The 23,883-nt window shown below is 41.9% G+C and overlaps 1 protein-coding gene across 2 annotated transcripts; it reads left to right on the forward strand.

Annotated features, from left to right (window-relative positions):
- The first annotated feature begins 434 nt into the window (after positions 1-434).
- On the forward strand, positions 435-23,848 carry LOC137026699 (interleukin-17 receptor B-like). Of its 2 annotated transcripts, none has more exons than XM_067394132.1 (11): positions 435-641; positions 718-739; positions 848-970; positions 6,488-6,603; positions 7,006-7,129; positions 9,373-9,518; positions 9,818-9,880; positions 11,483-11,549; positions 11,636-11,716; positions 17,842-18,105; positions 22,495-23,848. In XM_067394132.1, exons 1-11 carry the CDS (start codon positions 555-557, stop codon positions 22,878-22,880), a joined length of 1,479 nt encoding a protein of 492 aa, XP_067250233.1. In that variant the 5' UTR covers positions 435-554; the 3' UTR covers positions 22,881-23,848. The 2 variants fall into 2 exon arrangements, with proteins under 2 accessions (XP_067250233.1, XP_067250234.1); XM_067394133.1 differs by having other exon boundaries at positions 7,099-7,129.
- Positions 23,849-23,883: the final 35 nt, after the last annotated feature.

A 23,883-nucleotide genomic window follows, 5' to 3' on the forward strand; every position in this document is an offset into this window, starting at 1 on the left:
TCAGAATTGCGAGACATAAACTTGCAATTGAAATTGAGAAAAAAAATTCAGAAATGTGAGATAAAAGTTCAGGCAGACAGAAAAACAGACAGACAGATGGATGACAAACAGACAGACAGATAGACAGACGATAGCAGACGGACGATAGCAGACAGATGACAGACAGACAGACAAACAGACAGACAGACAAACAGATAGATAGATAGATAGATAGATAGATAGACAGACAGACAGATAGACAGACAGATAGATAGACAGACAGAGAGGACAGGAACTGAGATCTGTGAGCAGAGCTGTGTAAATCTGTTCTTGTGTTCATGTGATTTGTGGGCGTTTCATGAGAAGAGATAAAGCAGAGACGCTGCTCATTTCAACTTGTGTTCAAGGTTGGACCCTGAAGAAGGTTTGTTGCCAAAAAGCGGTGGTCTGCAATCCATTATGTTAATTTTTTAAAGTTTTTTTTAAGTTTGAATTAGGCAGTTGAATACAGACTTTTTAATAATTAGAATCTGAAGTTTGCCTTGGACTGTCGTTTCTGGATTGAGTCTGTTCAGATGGATCTTCTGAACCTCATGAGGGAAATCACTGCTTTTGTCTTATTAATCCAGTGGACAACTTCTGACAGCAGTTCTCACAGTATAGTAAGTAACATAATCTCATAACAGAAATAATAATGCAAATATTTTGATCAGTAATTTATTAAATCCTTGATTACAGGTTTCTGTATGTCGCAAAGAAGGTGAGTGTACACATGTCTTTCTTTCTTTCTTTCTTTCTTTCTTTCTTTCTTTCTTTCTTTCTTTCTTTCAAAAAAAACCCTAATTTTATTTATTTATTTTTTAAGCAGATTTTAACCCTATAGAATTGTATACGTCTCATGAGTCTATCCCTTCACCCTTACATGCTGTGTCTGCGGACCTGAGTGAATCTCAAACCTCACTCAATATAAGATGGGCCATTAATGTGGATAGTAAGTGACATCACATCTTACATTTATAACATTAACTCAGTTTTAAATCAGTTTTTTTTTATTTAGTTCTGTTTGGGCTGTAAATGTGTGATCAGTCATACATCTGTACATCTCTTTTCTTGTTGGTGGATATATGTGTTTTTTTCTCTTTTTTTTTTCAAATCACAAGAAATGGTAATTGTTGGAATTATGGACCATTTATCAAAAATGACTGTGGTACATTAATCAAATCCTGGAAATTAAGATGTAATAATTTGATGTAGATTGCCAATATTAATTAACATTTAAAACCAGAAGTGATTGTTGTAATTGTATTTTGTGTGTTTAGAAATTTTTGTATTATATAAATTTAATTAGATTTTTGTTTTTATTTGGCACAAGATTGTTTTGTTAGTTAAAAGCAATTGAAGCTTGATTGTTCAAATATTTTGTGAGTACATTTGACATCAGGCCGATTTCAGAACACTGCTTCAGGAAGCTTCGGAGCATTATGAATCTTTTGTGTCGAATCAGCAGTTAGGAGCACCAAAGTCACATGTTTTCAGCAGTTTGGCGGTTTGACAAGCGATCCGAATCATGATTCGATACACTGATTCATAACGCTCCAAATCTTCCTGAAGCAGTGTTTTGAAATCGGCCATCACTATATAAGTCGTTATTTTGTTTTTTTTTGCCGCACCAAAAATATTCTTGTGGCTTTATAATATTAATATTGAACCACTGTACTCAAATGAACTGATGTAAATATGTTTTAGTACATTAATGGATCTTGAGAGAGAAAATGTCATTACTGGCTATCCTGATTGGTGTTGTGTCATGACATAACATGTGACGGCATAAACGGAAGCTACAAAGGGACGCCGGCACACAACAGCTTTTGCAATGAAGCAAGCCACTCCCAGGCATAAGGAGGTGTGGCAAAGAGATGCAGTGTCTCGTTCCCTTTCTCAGGGAACAAGGGTTACAGTCGTAACCCGAGACGTTCCCTTTCGAGGGAACTTGCACTACGTCGGTAATGACACTTTGGGGAACGGATACCCACTATGCCAAAACGAACATGCCTGTCCTAGTATGAAGCTGAACCAGGCACAACTTAAGACGAGAGCACTCGTGCACCCGGAGTGGAGGGAGGTTCAGGCTATAAAAACTGAAGAAAATATGCGGGGTGGACCACCCAGCTGCATCACAGATTTCCTGCAATTGGACCCCTGACAGGAGGGCCCTAGAGGACGGCATGCCTCTAGTAGAATGTGCCCTCAAGGCCACAGGTGAAGGCAAACCACGCACCTGATAAGCCGAGGCAATAGCCTGAATAATCCAATTACTAATCGTCTGCTTGGAAGCAGGAAGTCCCTTCTTGGGTGATCCAAAGCACACCAGCAACTGTTCTGACCTCCTCCAAAGAGAGGACTTTTGAATAAAAACATTCAATGCTCTGACAGGGCAGAGCAGATGAAGCCTCTCCTCTTCTGCTGACACATGAGGTGGAGGATGAAAGGCCTGAAGAACCACTGGCCGTGCCACATTAGATGGCACCTTTGGCACATAGCCAGGCCTAGGGTGTAAAATGGCCTTAACTCTTCCAGGGGCATACTCCAGGCAAGTCGGCGAGATAGCTAAGGCCTGGAGATCCCCCACTCTCTTGAGCGAAGTAATCGCTAGGAGAAAGACCATCTTCAAAGTCAGGTTCATCGCCGTAGCCGACTCAAGAGGTTTGAAGGGGACAAGAGACAGCCCTTTAAGAACCACCGCCAGATCCCAAATTGGGACTCTGGAAAAAGTCGTAAGCCTCATCCTCAATGTACCACGGAGGAAACATACGACCAACTGGTGCCTCCCCAGAGGCCCATCACTTAAAGGAGCGTGGAAAGCTGCAATGGCAGCCACGTACACCTTTAGTGTGGACGGCGTAAGACCAGCAGAGAAGCAGTCTTGGAGGAACTCCAGTACTGAAGCCACCGGGCAGTTAACTGGGTCCAACTGATGCTCTCTACACCAAGTGGAAAACACATTCCACTTTAGGCCATACAATCTCCTCGTAGGAGGAGCCCTGGAACTTATTATGGTCTCGATCACTCCAGCCGACAGGCCAGCCTCTAGGTACTGAGCCCCTTTAGGGGCCAGACCCACAGTTTCCACAGCTCTGGTCGAGGGTGAAATATCGTGCCCCCTGCCTGAGACAGCAGATCCCTCCTGAGAGGAATCTGCCATGGTTGGCCTGCCAGGAGTGATATGATGTCTAAGAAACATACTCGGGCTGGCCAGAATGGGGCTACCAGCAATAGACTGACCCCTTCTTTCCGGACCCTCTCCAGAACTCCTGGGAGCAGAGCAATTGGGGAAAAAGCGTAAAGGCGTAGCCTTGGCTATGTTTGTACCATGGCATCCAACCCCAACGGGGCTGGATGCGTGAGAGAAAACCACAGTGGACAGTGGGTCATCTCTCGAGATGCAAACAAATCCACCTCCACTGGGCCGTACCTCTCGCATATTGACTTCACCACATCGGATGTCTCCATTCCCCGGGCCTCAACCCCTGCCTCGACAGGACGTCTGCTCCCTGGTTCTGGTCCCCGGGAACATACATCGTTCTGAGAGACGACAGTTTCCCCTGGGACCACAAGAGGATCTCTTGCGCCAATCTGCACAGAGGGCGCGACCTCAGACCCCCCTGATGGTTCAAATATGAGACCACCGACATATTGTCGGCTCGTACTAGGACATGGTGACTGCTGAGATCTGGGAGAAAGCTCCTCAGAGCTTCGTAGATCGCCAGCAATTTATGTGCCATGTGGAATGCTGTGTCTGCCACAGACCTCTCGCAAAGTGTCCGTCCATGACCGTGCCCCAACCTGTAAGGGATGCGTCTGTCTAAATTACTTTTCGGCGACATGATGCTCCCAATACTGGGCCTTGGGACAGAAACCAAGGTTTCTTCCATATGGAGAGGGCACAAAGGCATCGCGTGTGACCCTAATCATACGGAACGGATTCCCTAAAACCCCTTGGCTTTTAACCACCACTGTAGGGGTCTCATGTGCAGAAGACCAAAAGGTTTTATGTTTGATGCAGCTGCAGATACCACTTTGTGAACATGCGAGGGAAGAGAGCTAGGCCAAACGGAAGAACCCGATACTGAAACGCTTCACCCCCGAAAGCGAACCTCGGGAACTTCCTATGAGAAGGAATGATGGAAACGTGGAAGAATGCGTCTTTTAGATCTATCGTGACAAACCAGTCCTTGGATCTGATCTGACTTATGATGGTGGGAATAGTGAGCATCTTGAACCTGAATCTCCTCAGAGAACGATTCAAGTGCCGCAGATCTAAAATTGGACACAACCCCCCATCCTTCTTGGGAGCTATGAAGTACCGGCTATAAAACCCGGACACCCTGTCTGGTGGAGGAACACATTCTATGGCCTCCTTTACCAACAAGGAGTGAACTTCCTGTTCCATCACCCAACCCTGCTCTGAGTCCACCACTGTCCAGACCACCCATTGAACTTTGGGGGGCGGCAACCGAACTGCAGTCTGTACCCCTTTACTACTTTATGCAGGACCCATGGAGATACATTTGGAAGGCATTGCCATGCCCCAACATAATCTACTAAGGGAATCAGCCTCTCGAGGCTGACTTCGGGTGTTCTTTGAGTATCGTTCATGATCCCCTGAAGTGGAATACCTGCAGGAAAAGATCAAAAAAGATTTTCTGTGTGCGGACGCTGTCGCTGCCAGGCCACAAGCCCTTGGGGCGGACACTGCAGCGTGCGTTCGCTGGATGGCACGGGCCGTCTCCTTGGTAACACGGAGAGACGCAACTCCGCTACTTCTTCTGGAGTTGGTCCCTCACCCTCATCTAAATCTTTCAATATATCGGCCTGGTATGCTTGCATAAGCGCCATAGTATGCAGGCATGCACCAGTGCACCAAGCCGACAGGGTTTGGTGGGCAGCACCGGGGCATTAAGGGACGATACAGCGTCAGGAGAGAGGTAGCTGGCTGAAGCCTCTTCCACCCGAGGCATCGTCCCATAACCGCACTGACGCCCTCCTATAATGTTACTATAGTCTAACACAGGAGGGTTAGACAAACATGCTGAATAAGGTTTATTCCATGACTTACACAACTCATTGTGCAAGTCAGGAAAAAATGTTAAACCCGGCATTGTGGCTGAGATCTGTGTTGCAGGAAGCGCTCATCTAATTTACTCCTGACTTGCACTTCCTGGCTTTCTTGTGGCCAGTCAACATTAAGTTTGGCCACAGCACGTGTTAACACATCAACAAGCTCCTCATGTGCAGGTGAATGCAGTGGTAAGCTCTCTAAAATTTCACCTGCCTCGATGCCGAACACGTCTAATTCCTCTGAATCAGACAGCTCAAACATCGGGTTCTCCTCCTGTGCGGAAGAAGCCGTCAGGGGGCGGGCTTCCGCATGTCGAGCGGGAACATCGGAACTGTCAGACAAGGACTGAGAATGTGCCGCAGAAGTCTCGCGCCCTCTTGCCAGTTCCATCTGCGAGCCCCCAATGTAAGCCGGCGCACCGCCTCGGCGGACGCAGGACCCGAACCGCGGGGCTCGTGAGCCTGGCTGGCCTCATCAAACACTGCCAAGCAGGAGCGCAGCACTCTGATTGGCAGAGCTTCACAGTGCGCACAAGCAGCTCCCTCGAGAGCTGCCCGGGCGCGCTGCACTCCCGAACAAAGCACACACATCTAATGTGTGTCCCCACTCGTTATAAACCTCGGGCAGGGATGTGCACACTTCTTAAACTGTTCACTCACCATGATGAAATATATGCTTTGTGACAAACAACACCAAATAAGACAAACAATAACAGAGAGCGCTTGCTGAAGAGCGAAAGTTCCGTCATGACGCAACACCAATCAGGATTGGAATAGTTTCATTCATTCTTCAGATGCGCTACGCTGGGAGGAATTCCCCAAAGTGTCGTTACCAACATAGTGCAAGTTCCCTCGAAAGGGAACGTTTAGTTTTCCAATCCACTGGTCACAGCTGAAAGACAAAATAAATGTCAGGCCTATCCATTGGGCAGGCAATAATGAAGTAATAATATGTGAATTAAATAAATAAATGAAAGTAATGGAGCAGCAGCCAAATTAGTCAGCAGGACAATGGCTTTGCACACGTCAATGCCTTTTATGTTCGGGTCCAGACGGGTTCAAATATAAATGCCACTGGGTTGGACTTGATCTAATTTTATCTGGTCAGAGTGTTCTGTCTCAGGTCAGGTTTTAAATAAATAAATGAATTAAAAAGTATGAAGTGATTTGTATCAGGTACAGATTTTAGGACCGGAGAAGACTTCTACTTCACACACACACACGTTTTTCACATTGTTTTTTTTTGTTTTTGTTTTTCAAAAAAAAAAAAACAAAAGGCATAAAAATGGGTATTAATTGCATTATGGTAATAGTGAAGAATTGTTTATTAAATATCTTAGACTGAGTTGTACATTGTTGCATAAATTCGTTATGAATATTTTCTTCTTAGGTACCATTCACACTCTTAAAAGCACATGGATACAGGTTACTTCAGAGTTATTTTATAGATGTGAATACCAGCCTCCATTTACCTCAAAGCACATCAATCTCGATGCTCTACAACAGGTAAATATATGCCGATCACACTGCGTATTTCATAACAGAATGAGGAAGATGCCAGAAAAACATTGATTCATGATACTAATGTATGACCTTTAGACAACTTTAGTACTACTACTAAAAAAATAAAAAAATAAATAAAAAAATTAAAATTAAAATAAAAAAATTAAATTCTTACTCAAACATTTTACTGAAAAACAAGACAAAAATATGGAAGAACATAATTTCTTTGTCTGGAAAGCCTTATGAAGATGGATCAGAAAACAGACTGAAGATGAGAGCCTCATTTTAATATCATTAGACAGTCATCAGTGCCTTTACTACAGCATCACAGTGCCAGTCAAAGGACATCGAGCATCACAGAAAACATTGATATATTCCTAACCTCACTCTTTTCTTGACTGACAGCTGTGGTTCAATTTCACTGTGTCAAATTTACCCATTTGTCCTTCAAACACATATACCATCTGGGCCTATAACCTACCACCACCACCTGCAAAGGAGGACAATTATATCAAGTCTTTCGAAACAGGTCAGTTTTCATCTTCATTTCATCATCTCTGTTCTATGTGGTTTGATGTTTCATTATTTCCTCAAAAATATTTTTCATTTGGAGATCTTCAGACACTTCAACTGAAACATGATATTCTGAGCTGTGTTTGAAACCATGAACGTGACACTAGGAGCAGGATTTTTTTATTTATTTAAAGAAGGCTTTCGATTGAAGTACTCCTTTCAAAGCTCACACTCTTCTAATTTTTCTATTGATGCCATTTAATGGATGAATTCATATTTATCAAACAGGAAGAAAAGTGTATGTCTTTTGTTCAGTTCATAGATGGGGGGTTATATAGGATTTGCCCGACTTTACTCTGTCTGTGATGAGCTAAAAACAAATAATTAAGTAATTCATATCTACATTTAAATATAAGTTGTTTGTACAAACCCGATTCCAAAAAAGTTGGGACACTGTACAAATTGAGAATAAAAAAGGAATGCAATAATTTACAAATCTCATAATCTTCTATTTTATTCACAATAGAATATAAATAACATATCAAATGTTGAAAGTGAGACATTTTGAAATGTCATGCCAAATATTGGCTCATTTTGGATTTCATGAGAGCTACACATTTCAAAAAAGTTGGGACAGGTAGCAATAAGAGGCTGGAAAAGTTAAATGTACATATAAGGAACAGCTGGAGGACCAATTTGCAACTTAGCTCGATTGGCAACATGATTGAGTATAAAAAGAGCCTCTTAGAGTGGCAGTGTCTCTCAGAAGTCAAGATGGGCAGAGGATCACCAATTCCCCCAATGCTGCGGTGAAAGATAGTGGAGCAATATCAGAAAGGAGTTTCTCAGAGAAAAATTGCAAAGAGTTTGAAGTTATCATCATCTACAGTGCATAATATCATCCAAAGATTCAGAGAATCTGGAACAATCTCTGTGCGTAAGGGTCAAGGCCGGAAAACCATACTGGATGCCCGTGATCTTCGGGCCCTTAGACGGCACTGCATCACATACAGGAATGCTACTGTAATGGAAATCACAACATGGGCTCAGGAATACTTCCAGAAAACATTGTCGGTGAACACAATCCACCGTGCCATTCACCGTTGCCGGCTAAAACTCTATAGGTCAAAAAAGAAGCCGTATCTAAACATGATCCAGAAGCGCAGGCGTTTTCTCTGGGCCAAGGCTCATTTAAAACGGACTGTGGCAAAGTGGAAAACTGTTCTGTGGTCAGACGAATCAAAATTTGAAGTTCTTTTTGGAAAACTGGGACGCCATGTCATCCGGACTAAAGAGAACAAGGACAACCCAAGTTGTTATCAGCGCTCAGTTCAGAAGCCTGCATCTCTGATGGTATGGGGTTGCATGAGTGCGTGTGGCATGGGAAGCTTACACATCTGGAAAGGCACCATCAATGCTGAAAGGTATATCCAAGTTTTAGAACAACATATGCTCAGAGAGATGCTTCTCTGTTATGCTCTTTTACAAAGTCTTGATGTTGTTTTTGCAGGTTTTCCTGCTTGAATGTTGATTATTTTCCTCATATTCTCCATTATTCAGCTCCTGTCTTCCCAATCTGATGGCTGGAGCAGTGTGTTGTGATTGGTCAAGCGCTTTGTGTTCTTTAAAAATATCCCACCCCTTACCATAACCACCAGTTTCAACACAATACTAACTAACTCAACCAGGCCCCGCCCCTTTATTTTGCATATGCCGTGGGTGGGAATTATGTAAATGAGGAATATTGTGACGTGTTCGTTCCTGGAAGAAAACTCAAGACTACAGTGGAGGTGTTTCAGGGATTTCAGTAACAGTGACACTGATATAGAGGAGAACTCCTGCACAAGGGACACAGCAACACGAGGAGAACATGCAAACTCACTTCTAATTGTTTTACGTGCATTATGAGATTGAACGTGCGCTCTAGACTAGATCATCTTCAATGTGGTTTCAGACATCAGTACAAAATGTCTGACACCTGACATGAATTTCATACACAGCTCTGGTATCAAGATATGGCTCGGGTTTCTCCTTCAATGTACGTTTGTGGGACTTTTTCACTAGTTTTATCCAGCAGCTTAAATTTGTGCATCTGATCAGTTATTAAAATAACAGCACATCTTTTTTTCCATTTGAGGAATCATTGATGTCTGGAGCACAAACACTGCAGGCTGACACACACTCCACTTTAATACTTTTAATACCTTTTCAGTGATTTGGGGACTGACTGCTCTTCTCCCTGTTCGATTGATTTCCCAGCTAAAGTCCGATGGAACGCTCAGATTTATTCAGTCCTTCATGATGATAAAATAGTGGTGAACTTCAATGCGAGCTCTGCGGCGGACAGATACACCATCGAACTGACAAAAAAAGGAGATCTACTAAAAACTGTTGAGAAAAAAGAGGTATGTTCCTCTTCAACATTTCATTTCATGCTAAAATGAATTCCAAGCACAAACAACACTGCAACCCTCAGGAAAATAAGTAAATAAATAAAATATCTAAAAATCTTTTAAATAAATTTACTTGAAAACCCATACAGCATAAGATACAAAGACTTGTTTTCAAATAAAATATCTTTATAATATGCATAAGATTCTCTTCACTTGTTTTAAGTATAAACAAGTAAAACAAGTTCTGCTGGTGTAGTAAAACATTTTTTCTGCCTGTTCTGTCATTCCTTATTTGTTTGTTGGCTCTACAGGGATGCAAAGAATGTCAAGTAGAACTGGAATACACGGGTCCCTGTGAAGACCTTACAATATGGGTGACTATAATATCAGATCTAATATATAGAAGGTGCACAAAACAATACAAAACACCATTGAGGTAACACACATGACTAAACACAATATTTATCACCATAAGCCAGAGGCAATCGATTGAAAGGGATGGAGCAAATGTACTGTGACATATAGAGCCAATACTAATGCAATAGTCTGATGGTCAAATGGAGAGGCATTTAACCCCAAAAGATTAACCATTGCAGCAATCGAGTGGACGTCGTACTGGGAGCAAGATAGTTGAATCTTCAACTCGGGGCATTCCTGTAATCTCGTGTTCAGCGAGCCCTTTCACATTTGAGTGGGACTGGAGTGGGGAATCACTCATCCAGTCTACCTCGGGCAGATTCCTCTTCCTCCACTGACCTCTCCAGGACAGTGGGTCAGAGAGTTGGCAAATTATAGGAAATTAACCAGGTTACTAGCTTAAGCATTAACTAAATTAATGCTAGCCAGTCACTAACTTTATCACGCAGCAAACTTTAACGGAAAAAAAAAAAAAAATCGATTGAAAATTGTCAATTACATATAACAACAGGCCACTGACCGTCTTCATGAGGAAGATCCATTTAGATCCGCTCTGATGGAAAACAAAAACTCCCTGAAACTTCCTAACACTTCCATCTAGATAGCAGTATTCTCTGTTTTTACTGTTATTTTTATTTCTTATGCATTCTATTTTTATTATGTATTAGGTTCTTTTTTATGTAAAGAACTTTGAGTTACCATTGTGTATGAAATGTGCTATACAAGTAAAATTGCCTTGCATTGTTAGCATACCTTCTGATTACGATTCAATACCGATCTAAAAAAGCTCCCAGACATAATCAGTAAGAAATTAATTCATTAGTAGAACAGTTTGACCACTCTTGAAGTTTTTTGAGGTACGATACCAACTGTTGCCGTCTCATCTTGTAAAACTCCAGAAAAAACGTGCGTTCGTTTCCACGGATGTGGCCCGAATCTATTTTGCGACTGCTATTTTCTGTGGATTCGCCGGTTTGTAAAGGGATCCGGCTCGGGGTCACCTGCTGTCTAGGTTTAATTTGGCTGTGGCAAGGGGTCATTACATCAACCAGCTCCTCATAAGATGGACCAGAGAGGAGCATGTCCACCTCAACTCCCGGCACATCTGATCAGGCCAACAACATGTTCTCTGCCAGATTGAATGACCTGAGACAGGAAGAGCCTCCTCTCCTAGACATATAACACACAACTCCTAACTGTGATAGATAGCCAATCAAAATTGCCGTATAACACACATGCTTCTAACACCGGCACACGCGAAGCATTCAAACTGAGGATGCAGCGTAGAGTTCCACTTCGAAAAGTAATGGAAATTAACTTTTTGTTATAACTTTTTACTATTAATTTGCTCAATATAGGCCAATGAGTAAAAAGTTAATTTACAGGACATATTTTCTGTAGGAAAACTGACCCATTTTCTCCTTTCCTTTCACTTTCTGTCTCTCCTTGCCTGTCCTATCAAAATAAAGAATAATGCTCTTTTTTAACACATAATAACTGACTTGAGTAATTTTAAAGGACTTTTTAATTAACATTGGTCTGGCATTATCTGATTGCAGATATTACCTCACTTTGAAGCATCATGTTCGCATGATAGATATGCTCAGCATGAAGTGAAGTGTAGGGGTGAGTATCTCATAATTCATCTTCTCATTTTACACATTGTCTGTTCAGAACCTTTGTCTGGTTACTCTTGGGATTTTCTGTTTCAGACAGGCCTGATTTGGCCATTGGTGCTGGATGCATGCTGGTGCTTATTTTCCTTTCGATACTTCTCTGCTGCTGCATCATGTGTAAGTGAACAATAAAATGATTTAAAACCTGCTTACACACCTTTATAAACAGGTATGGGGAGAACCGGTACCCAGAGCCACTTTCCTGGTGGGACAGCAAAGCTGAATAAACCAGATTTATGTAGAAATGATTTAAAGGGTTATTTCACCCCAAAATGAAAATTAGATAATCATTTACTCACTGACATTTTGTTCCAAATCTGCATTTCTTTCTTTCTTTTGTGGAACACAAAGGAAGATATTTTGAAGATAATTGGTTACTAGATTACAAGTTTTTGTGCCCTTTGGCTTCCATTGTATGGAAACAAAATGAGGAAACTCTAGTAAGTTGGCAGAACTCAAAAAAAAAAAAAAAAAGGAAGTTAAACTCAAAGATGAAAAACACAATAACACTTAATTTCAACATTCATTCTCCTTATTCAGTCTGACACAAAGCATGCTGGGAGCTAGAAATCTGTTGCAAATTATTAATTTTAAAGTTGGCATCAAACATTTACATTTACATTTATTCATTTGGCAGACGCTTTTATCAAAAGCGACTTACAAGTGAGGAATACAACAAGCGAGTCGTCATGACGAGGCAAATAGACAAGAAGTGCTCATAATAAAAGTTATAGGCAGTGCTCAGAGTATCATAAGCTACAATAGAGAGATATTGTAAAGTGCAAATCTGCATGACCGAGCTGTCTTTGCAATGTGGTCTTTGAAGGACAGTTGGTCATCAAGGAATAAGTAATTGAGTAATTACATCAAGTAATTGAGGATGTGCCAAGCTGGATGCTGAAATCATGATTTAGAGTCGGATTGGCAGGGAAGACGAGAAGCTCAATCTTAGCCAGGTTGAGCTGTAGATGATGTTCTTTCATCCATGCCGAGATGTCCGCCAGACAGCTTGAGATTCGAGCAGCTACTGTGGGATCGTCTGGATGGAATGAAAGGAAGAGTTGTGTGTCATCAGCATAGCAATGGTAGGAGAAACCATGTGCCTGAATGATGGGACCAAGTGATGTAGTGTAAATGGAGAAAAGGAGGGGTCCAGGAACTGAACCCTGTGGAACCCCCGTGGTCAGTTGATGAGCTTTGGATACCTCCCCTCTCCAGGCAACCCTGAAAGACCTTCCTGTGAGATAGGATTCAAAACAGAGAAATGGAGTACCTGTGATGCCCAGTGATGAGAGGCTAGACAGACGGATCTGATGATTCACCGTGTCAAAAGAAACAGAAGTTGTGGTAGTCTTTTCTTCCCTATTGTGCTGTATGAGTGAAACGGCTTCTAGAACATGAATAAATGTAGGACAGTGCTTGATTTTACCCATGGGGAATTGATTGGAAAGTCAGTCAAGTCTATCTATCTATTACCATTTCAGTTGTATCCGACTCTTGGGGACTCTGTGGCCATCTCTTGCCATTCACGAGAGACTGTCCATGAATTTTCCGGGGTAGGTCTTTCCCCAACCTTTTTTTGTTTTATAGCAAGTGTTCCCGGTTCCTGCTGACCTAATTTATGTGGCCTAACAATCCTTTGATAACGGATTTGAATTTTAGAAATGTGATGTGTTGTGTATGCCAGGTTAAACTGACAGAGTGTGTCTGCTGCCTGAACAAGGCTGTTTCAGAGTTTGGTTGCAAAATAGGAAAAGGATCTCTTGCCTGCAGTTGATTTTGCTATTCTAGGCATTATCAATTGGACAGAATTTTGAGATCGCAATAGATGTGAAAGACTATAATGCGTTAAGAGCTGGCTCAAGTACTGAGGAGCCAAACCATTTTGGGCTTTGTAAGTAATTGGCATTTTTGACCAGCTGGAGTTTGTTTATTAAGCGTGCAGGACAACCACCCAGTAAAGCATTGCCATTCACGAGAGACTGTCCATGAATTTTCTTGGCAATAACTTTTCCGGGGTAGGTTGCCAGGTCTTTCCCGAACCCTCCACATTACATGGCTTGGGACTCAAACATACATATTTTATCCAGTTCCTTTTACTTGAAGATCGGATTTTTCATGCCAGTCTGCAGACAAAGCTGGTCATAGGTCTGTGCATAGGACTCGTCGTGTCAACGAGGCCTTCAGAGGGTGCTGATATTCATGGCTGCTTTGTGGTTGTATCTAGGCGCAGGTCCACCATCTGATCTGGATACGGGCCGAATACACCTGACTATGGAAACCTCTTAAACAGAGAGCCTAATATTAGCGCAGATGCCATTCTTCTTACAATGTAACAAGTACATCTGGTGTTATAGGAAGTGTTCCCAGTTCTGGCTGACCTAATTTACAGTTGTGGCCAGAATTATTGGCACCCTTGGTAAATATGATCAAAGATGACTGTAAAAATAAATCTGCATTGTTCATCCTTTTGATCTTTAATTAATAAAATTAGCAAAAATCTAACCTTTCATTGAAGGAAAAGAATTGAAAGTGGGGGGAAATAAATGTTTTTCTCCAAAACACGTTGGCCACAATTATTGGCACCCTTAGAATTTTTTATTAGTAAAATATCTCTGAAGTATATTCCTATTCATATTTACATTTTTTAGCACACCAGGGTGATCATGAACATGAAATTGTCCAGCCATGATTCCCTTTTCCATAGGAGTATAAACATGAGGAAACACAAAGGCCAAATTCCCTTAATCATTCATCACAATGAGTAAACCAAAGAATATAGTTCTGATGTGCAGCAAAAGATTGTAAATAGAAAGTAGCTGTAAGAAAATAGCTAAAGCATTGAAAATTCACATTTCCACCATCAGGGCAATAATTAAGAAGTTCCAATCAACTAAAGATGTTACAAATCTGCCTGGAAGAGGACGAGTGTCTGAATCATCCTAATGCACGGTGAGGAGGAAAGTTTGAGTGGCCAAAGACTCTCCAAGGATCACAGCTGGAGAATTGCAGAGATTAGTTGAGTCTTGAGTCTCAGAAAGCCTAAAAAAATGATCAAACAGCACCTACATCCCCACAAGATGTTTGGGAGGATTTCAAGAAAAATCCTCTGCTCTCATCCAGAAACAATCTCCAGCATATTCAGTTGTCAGACAAGACTGGAACTTCAAACGGGACCGGCTTCTATGGTCAGATGAAACTAAAAAAGAGCTTTTTGGCAGCAAACCCACCAGATGGGTTTGGTGCACACATGGATAAAAAGTACCCCATGCCCACAGTTAAATATGCTGCTGGATATTTAATGTTGTGAGCTTATTTTTCTGCTGGAGGTCCTGGACATCTTGTTCAGATACATGGTATCATGGATTCTATCAAATACCAACAGATAAAAAAGAAAACCTGACCGCTTCTGCTAGAAATCCAATAATGGGCTGTGGTTGGATCTTCCATCAGGACAATGATCCAAAACAAACAAAATCAACACAAAAATGTGTCACTGAGCTCAAAATGAAGCTTCTGCCATGACCATCCCAGTGCCCTGACCTGAACCCTAAGGAAAATGAGTGGAGTGAACTGAAGAGAAGAAGCACTAGCATGGAGCTGGAATCTGAAGGATCTGGAGAGATTCTGCATGAAGGAATGATCTCTGATCTGTCCTCAGGTGTTCTCCAAACTCATCAGGCATTATAGGTGAAGACTCAGAGCTGTTATCTTGGGAAAAGCAGGTTGCAAAAAGTATTGAATAAAAGGCTGCCAATAATTGTGACCAACGTGTTTTGGAGAAAAACATTTATTTCATAATGTGAGTTTACACCCACTTTCAATTTTTTTTCCTTCAATGAAAGTTTATATTTTTGCTAATTTTATGAATTAAAGATCAAAAGGATAAACAATGCAGATTTATTTTTACGGTCATCTTTGATCATATTTACCAAGGGTGCCAATAATTCTAGCCACAACTGTATGTAGCCTAACAATCCTTTAACGGATTTATTTTTCAGTTGATTTTGCTATTTTAGGTATTATCAATTGGCCAGAATTTTGAGATCACAATAGACGCGAAGGACTATAATGAGTTAAAAGCTTGCTCGAGTACTGAGGAGCCAAACCATTTAGCCAAACCATTTTAAATGCATGTGATGTTTAATAGGGAGCCAATGCAGTGTTGACAGAACTGGGCTAATATGGTCATACTTCCTGGTTCTAGTAAGAACTCTAGCTGATGTTTTTGCGACCAGCTGGAGTTTGTTTATTAAGCGAGCAGGGCGACCACCCAGTAATCTAGCCTCGATGTCATGAACGCATGAAGTAACTTGTCTGCATTTGTCATTGAGGGCATATGTTGTAATTTAGATATATTTTTAAGATGGAAAAATGCAGTTTTACAGATGCTAGAAATGTGGCTTTTAAACTAAAGATTGGTATCAAAGAGCACAGCCAAGTTCCTAATGGACGACGAAGACCTGACAGAGTATGGAGATAGAAATATGATAATATGATTTGAATTGTTTACATTTTTAATTTTAAACATGAATCCTGGCCATTTCATATTTAACAGAATAAAAAAAAAAATTATAGTATAATTTTCTACAAATGTATTTTCAAAAAGCGTATTTTTGGTTCTGAAATCTTAGACTGCAAATATTTAATTAAAAATACAGCTTCAGGTTTTCAATATAAAAAAAAACAAATTCGAAACACCAAATAAAAAATTCTAAAATTGTATGATGATAACGGAAACAAAACTAGAGGTTTTTCACATTTCATGGAAAGACAGCTTCCAAGAAATGCGAAAAACCCTTAGTTTTGTTTTCTTCTAGCACTCCATTTTTGGTCTGCTCTCTTCAACAGAATTTGCTCATTATACCATGGTGTCTGACTATTTTCCTCAATCATCTTTGAGTGCAAAGAAGCAACCGTGTCTAAAGTGCTGGAAAAGAGAGTTAGTTAAGATGGTTTCTGTTGCAACATTGAGTTCTTCTAAGCTATCTGGTATGCCGAGGAGTTGAAACTAATCAGGACGTTTATTTATAAAACATTCTTTAGTGGTAGAAGTGATACCATATTTGTAACAGGGAGTTTGTTTTGCAGCCTTAGCTAAATGGAGTATACATGAGACTAGATAATGATCCGAGATGTCATCGCTTTGCTGCAGAATTTCAACATCGATTCCATGTGACAATATTAGATCTTAAGTATGATGACACATACATATGGTGTTGTGTAACATATGGTGTTGTGTAACATAGTTACATGTTGTGTAACTCCAATAGAGTTTAGAATGTCTATAAATGCTAATCCTAATGCGTCTTTTTTATTATCTACATGGATATTAAAATCACCAACAATTAAACAATTAAGACTGTAGCCAGTAACTCTAACAAAAAAAAAAAAAAGTGTTCTTGTAGAATGGATTCAGCAAACTGAGCTTTATCATTTGTGTACCTGTAATGTTTTTTATTTGTTGGACATCATTTAAATTATTACCCTTAAACGGGTTCGGGGGTTTATAAATTACTATTTCGGGGAACAGACTAATTTAATTTAATTTCACTTTTAGGTTTTAGAGTGAGACATTCCAGTATGATTGATTGACAAAATATGATTATATTCCACAAAAGAAAAAAAGTCATGCATACATTTGAATGATATTCTTACAGTGGTTTAATGTCTCAAGTGATCTCTGTTTTCCAGTCATAACATGTTATTTCATTCACTGTTTAGTTCCAAACTGTGCGTGAATGGATTTATTGAGAAATTGAGAAAATACAATTCCCAAAAAAATAATGGGTCAAACTTTATATCAGGTGGCCTTACCTACTATGTACCATTTGATCCAAAATACTTATTATGTACATACATTTTGGTGCATTGTAATCGCATTTAAAATACTTGTATTTAATTAATATTTGTATACACTGTTAATTTTACCCCTAAACATAACCCAACCATTAACCTAAAATCTAACTCTAGGATTTATAATCCTAACCCTACCTTTACTCCTAAACCATACCTCACGCTCTTTAGCACTAAATGTGGGAATTTTACAGAACAACATGTAATTGCATAGTAAATAGTCTTAGTAGTTAGTACATAGTTGTTAAAGTCACCTAATGTGAAGTGTGACCAAATATTTTATGATAAATGTGTCTTGACCAGTCCAGTATTTCTGACTCTCCAGGTCACATATAGTGGAGAGATATTAGCAGTTAGTCATTCCCATCTCATTCGTCCTCTTCCAGGTCAAATCCTCTGGTGGGTTCGTGGCTCGAAGCGCGTCTCGTCCGTGCGGGTGTTGGTGGTGTATCCTGCAGTAGATGGTGTGTTTCAGCGCGCTGTGATGCTCCTGACTCAATTCCTGAGGAGTCGCGGTGGTGTAACTGTAGTCATCGACGTGTGGGAGAGAGGAAGTCTAGCTGAACAAGGGCCGCTCCGTTGGCTCCACACACAGGCTGACCTCGCTGACCGAGTCCTGATCATCTTACCGCCTCGACGCACACAGACTGGTAACAAACTTTGTTGTTTTCCTGTCAGCACCAATGTGTTTGGCTCAGATTTTGTAGTGAATGTACTTTTCATGTGGATTACACAAAACGCCTTTCATGAACACAATGCACTGAGCATGTCACAAAATGCATTTCATCCAGTTAAAATCTCAAAGGAATATGCATTTCATGATGTGCCCAATCACAAAATGGAATGTGCAAAAACATTTTGTGGACAAAATGCACTTTGTGAATTTTCCGCCGTGGGAGAAAAAACGAAAATTAAAACCAGGTAATTGCAACTTTTTATCAAACAATTTTGACATTCTTTTCAGAGAACTGTGAATTTATCTCAGAATTTGACCTTTAAAACTTGCTGTTGCAAGTCTATATCCCACAGTTCAGAGAAAAAAAGACGTGAGATAAAAAATTTGTGAGGGAATTACAAGGGAAAATATTCAAATGATAAAATCTGGAAAAAAATTGCGTTATAAAGTCCGAATTGTGAAATATAAACGGGCAATTCTGAGAAAGTTAAAAAGTCCCAAATACCTTTTTTTATTCCATGGAAACGAGCTTTAAATATGAACCGGACAAGCCTTTGTTGTTACATACAGAGGAGGTTGGAGACACAGGTACAGTTTACGATGTTTCTTGAGACAACCAGAGCAGTGAGCGAAATCCACTCCTAGATGTTACCACGGGCGAGTTGGAACGGGCAGAGGTTGTAGCTTTCGGGAGGGAAGATGAAGGGGGCTCTTGGACATGCCACATTCCCTGCACCCCTTAATGTACCTCCTGACATCCACTGCCATGTTGGGCCACCAGAAGCGCTGTTTTAGCAGCGATAGGGTTTCATTGACCCCTCTGTGGCCAGTGCCCAGCGACGCGTGAGAGGAGTGAATTAGTGGAATGCGTCGTGTCCGTGGAATGTATTGCAAACCTGGGGGGCGACAATGAGGCTTTCTGAAAAAATGGACTCAGGATCTTCAGGACCTTCCTTGGGACTGTGGATACGTGATAGAGCATCGGAGCTCTATCTAAAAGATGCACTTTTCTGCTTTCAGGAACAGGTTGAAGTCCCTCAGGCATTGGAGGACCTCCGCAACGTGATGGCGATGTTTGGCCAGGCTCTGGGAGTAGATGAGGATATCATCGATGTAAACGATCACAAACTTGTGCAGGAACTCCCGGAGCACCTGAAATCCTGAAATACGGACAGGGTGTTGACGAGTCCATAAGGCATGACGCAGTATTCGTAGTGTCCAGTAGGGGTCACAAAGGCCGTCTTCCATCCGTCCCCCTCACGTATTCGGATGAGGTTGTTTGCGCTGCGGAGGTCCAGCTTGGTGAACACAGTGGCTCCGCGGAGATGTTTCAGCGCAGACAGGACGAGAGGAAGTGGATATCTGAACTCGACTGTTATTTTGTTAAGTGCTCTGTAATCGATGCAAGGCAGCAAGCCTCCGTCCTCCTTGGCAATGAAGAAAAAACTGGATGCAGCAGGGGAAGTAGACAGGCGGATGTAGCCTTTTGATAGCGCCTCAGTGATGTATTCCTCCATAGCCTTCTCCTCCGGGATGGACAAGGAATAGATTTTTCCTCTGGGCACTGGCTCACCGGGGATAAGATCGATGGCACAATCCCATGGCCGATGGGGAGGCAGCTCGGAGGCCTTCTTTGGACAGAAAACGTCACTGAAGTGGGAGAAACAGTCAGGTGTGTCGATGGATCTCTTTTCCAATGGACTCTCAATGGATGTAACACAGACATGGATCGGAGCTCGACTTGGAGCTCGACTTGGAGCTCGACTTGGAGCTCGACTTGGAGCTCGACTTGGAGCTCGACTTGGAGCTCGACTTGGAGCTCGACTTGGAGCTCGACTTGGAGCTCGACTTGGAGCTCGACTTGGAGCTCGACTTGGAGCTCGACTTGGAGCTCGACTTGGAGCTCGACTTGGAGCTCGACTTGGAGCTCGACTTGGAGCTCGACTTGGAGCTCGACTTGGAGCTCGACTTGGAGCTCGACTTGGAGCTCGACTTGGAGCTCGACTTGGAGCTCGACTTGGAGCTCGACTTGGAGCTCGACTTGGAGCTCGACTTGGAGCTCGACTTGGAGCTCGACTTGGAGCTCGACTTGGAGCTCGACTTGGAGCTCGACTTGGAGCTCGACTTGGAGCTCGACTTGGAGCTCGACTTGGAGCTCGACTTGGAGCTCGACTTGGAGCTCGACTTGGAGCTCGACTTGGAGCTCGACTTGGAGCTCGACTTGGAGCTCGACTTGGAGCTCGACTTGGAGCTCGACTTGGAGCTCGACTTGGAGCTCGACTTGGAGCTCGACTTGGAGCTCGACTTGGAGCTCGACTTGGAGCTCGACTTGGAGCTCGACTTGGAGCTCGACTTGGAGCTCGACTTGGAGCTCGACTTGGAGCTCGACTTGGAGCTCGACTTGGAGCTCGACTTGGAGCTTGTAGTACCGGGAAGCATCCAAGAAAACATTGATTACCCCACTTCAGGACGTCTCCTGTCCGCCAGGAGATGATGGGATCATGCTGCTCCAACCATGGGCACCCCAGAATCACGTCAGATGTAGAATCCTCCAGAACCAGCAGATGAATTTCCTCCTGATGAAGAACGCCAATCTGCAGACGCAGAGGGCCCACCATGTGACGAACTTGACGGAGAGGACGACCAGTTACTGCATGGATCTGGTAAACTTTCGGCAAACTGAGTCGATGAAGGCATTGACTGGAATACAAATATCAGCAGCAGTAAGGTTGGCGATAATAGTGAGTGGATTTTGATGATTTAACGTAGGAAGGATGAGTGGGGCATTCGGCTCTAAAAATGCCCAGGATGACCACAATACAAACAGAGACCCTCGGTCAGCCTGGAGAAAGACATGATCTTTCAATCTGCATGTCAGGGCTGGTTGGTTCTGGGGAGCTGACGGATTCGGGCTGGCGGAGGAAAGAAGGAAATAGTCGCTGGCTTTGTTTCTCTTCTATGCACAGCTGCATACGAGTGGCTAATCTTATTGAGAGTTGGATGAACTTCTCGAGCCCGATGGTATCCTTGTATGCAGCGAGATGCAACCACACACGTGGATCCAAACCTTGACGATATCTGGAGATGAGTGCTTTCTCGTTCCAACCACTCACTGCCGCTAGGGTTCTGAACTGTAAAGCATAATCAGAGACAGATAAAGCACTTTGCTTCAGATTGCAGTCTCTCACCTATGGAGGAGTCCCATGAAGGTTTCCCAAAAACTCCCTTGAAGTGATTAATAAAGCTTGAGAGTGATTGCACGACAGGACTGTTCTGAGTCCAAAGGGTTTCCACCCAGCGGAGCTTTACCGTCCAGTTGCTGAATCATAAAAGCGACCTTCGCTTTATCATCAGGGTACAGGTGCGGTTGCATCTCCAAAACCAGCGAACATTTCAGGATGAATCCGTTGCAATCCTCCACCGAGCCAGAGAAGGGCGTCGGTTTGGCCATGGGACTGGCGATCACAGACGGAGAAGAAGATGCAGCGTGGACTGCGGAAGTGCTCGCTGTTGGTGCTGGTGTGGATGTACTGGTGAGAGTGCGACGAAGTGCTGTAACCAAGTCCTGGAATGGATCTGCAGTGCTCACCATGGTTGCTCAGCTTCTGTTACATACAGAGGAGGTCGGAGACACAGGTACAGTTTACGATGTTTATTGAGACAACCAGAGCAGTAAGCAGGTGAGTGAAAGCAGACAAGGTTTCCAAACAGAATATATATCAAGACAGTGATACTTGACTTGATCTTCACACCAGGTTCGATGAAGGCTGAGAGACGTGGAGCAGACGCTACACAGAGACACTCACAGAGGACTGGAGAACAAAGAGGATTTAGGAGACACACTGGAGACAGGTAAGTAGTCTGTAAGGTAAGCATTCAGGTTAGTATGCGTTAATGAGACCGGACAATGACGGAGTGACTGTGAGTGTCTTATGGTGCTGCTGATTGGAATGGTGATGAGTGTCAGGTGCGTATGATCATTACTCTGGTGAGGGAGTGCGACGTGATTGGCTGGGTGCAGATCCTGGCGTGTCTGTGACATTTGTGAATAAAATACTTATCTCATTTTTGATGAAAGGTGTTTTGTTTTATTTATGAAATAAATAATTACACTTCTAGTCAAATTATCCCTTTATATACATATAGGCCTAGGCGCCATATATATATATATAACATATAAACTAAGGCTCCTTAAAATTAAGTGTAACCGACAATTCTCAGTGACTCATTAGAATGTGAAGCAGATGAATGAAGATGTACAGACTGTCTCAATATTAGGCAATTACTGATAAACTCTACATCATATAAAGAAAAGACACTGAAAACACACTTCATTTTCTTTTATGAATGCTTCTCTTTGCAGACAACCTTAAATCAAACCTCGTTCCTGGCATGACCGATGACGCTGTTTCAGCGTCTGCCAGCACTCTCTTCACCCAGACCCTCAACCTAGTGTCCAGCGCTGCCCATGACCCGCACGGCCGGGACAAGTTCTGGGTCATCAACCTGGACCACGACAACAAGAGCGTGCAAACTGAGCTGAGAGGCTGCAGGACCTTTGTTCTGCCTCGAGACTTGGAACGACTCCATCAACAGCTGTCGGGTGGAGAGATCAAGAGCCCGGTGCTGCTGACCTGCTTCAGGTCCTTCTACTTCAAAAATGCCTTGGAGCACATGGAAATCAATACAGACTTCCCAACCTGTGCTGAAGCCAAAAGCCTGGACGAAAAAACTCAATTCTTGCTATAATATGTGCCTTTCTGTTTATTTTTCATTATGTTTGTCCTGAAAAGACTTCAGTTCCAGCTCTGATCAAACACACCCAAGTAATGGTGAACACCTTCTTTAGCCGCTTCAGGTGTTTGATTAGGATTGGAGCTAAACTCTGCAGGACTACCAGGCTAAAAAAATATTTTCTAAGAATTTTTTTTTTTTTACATTTTCATTATGTTATTTCTCTGATTGGACATTTTGAACAGTTTTTTCAAGTGTTTTCAAACTTCTTTTTTTTTGGTTATGTGAATGTTAAAGTAACATTTTACTTTGTGACTTTTGAATATTCTCTGAATGTTCTGAAACCAGAACATTTAAAAATTGTTAGATGAACGTCCAGCTAAAATGACACAGGAAGAAAAACGTTCCATGAATGATGTACAGACAAAGTCATGCTATCGTTTTGAGAACCAGTCTATTAATGTTACTGGAACTGTGAGAGAACCTTTCCACAGTGTTAGCCAATGGTCTGAGATCGATCCTTTCCTAAAAGAAGTGCCAATTTATATGGCGTAATTATCAAGTATAATGAGAGAAATCGTTTCTGCTGCTTGTTTGAGTTTTATTAATATAGGGCCTACTGCACTGCGCTGTGTTATTCATTTGCTTTAAACTGATTTTATTTAACGAATTTAAGGACATATCTTTAATAAACCTTTCTTTCTGTTGTTAAATGATAATACATTGATTAACAGGCAAATGTTTTTAAATTAAATTAAAAATAAGATCTATATACCAAATAGATTTATTGTGATTTGCTTTACTGCATTGATTGAAAAAATATTGTCCATATATTGTTTGTATCTTGCGGTTGGTAAATTAAAGGGGTGATAAACTGAGAAATCAACTTTTCCTTGAGCTTTTGATATATAAGAGGTCATCGTAATATAAGAATATCCTTTAAGTTTCACAACTGAAAACTTCCTTGTTAGTCCAATAAAAGCTTTTATTGACACCAGATCCAGCGAACAACTGATTG

The sequence above is a fragment of the Chanodichthys erythropterus genome, chromosome 9 (genome assembly GCF_024489055.1).
Source record: "Chanodichthys erythropterus isolate Z2021 chromosome 9, ASM2448905v1, whole genome shotgun sequence".
NCBI lineage: Eukaryota > Metazoa > Chordata > Actinopteri > Cypriniformes > Xenocyprididae > Chanodichthys > Chanodichthys erythropterus.

Bases quoted from the DNA above. Each gene is read 5' to 3' on its own strand.
- LOC137026699 (XM_067394132.1), top strand. From the start codon at position 555: ATGGATCTTCTGAACCTCATGAGGGAAATCACTGCTTTTGTCTTATTA. The intron at 11,550-11,635 runs GTGAGTATCTCA...TTTCTGTTTCAG, and splicing joins GCATGAAGTGAAGTGTAGGG to ACAGGCCTGATTTGGCCATT. The intron at 18,106-22,494 runs GTAACAAACTTT...TTCTCTTTGCAG, and splicing joins GCCTCGACGCACACAGACTG to ACAACCTTAAATCAAACCTC.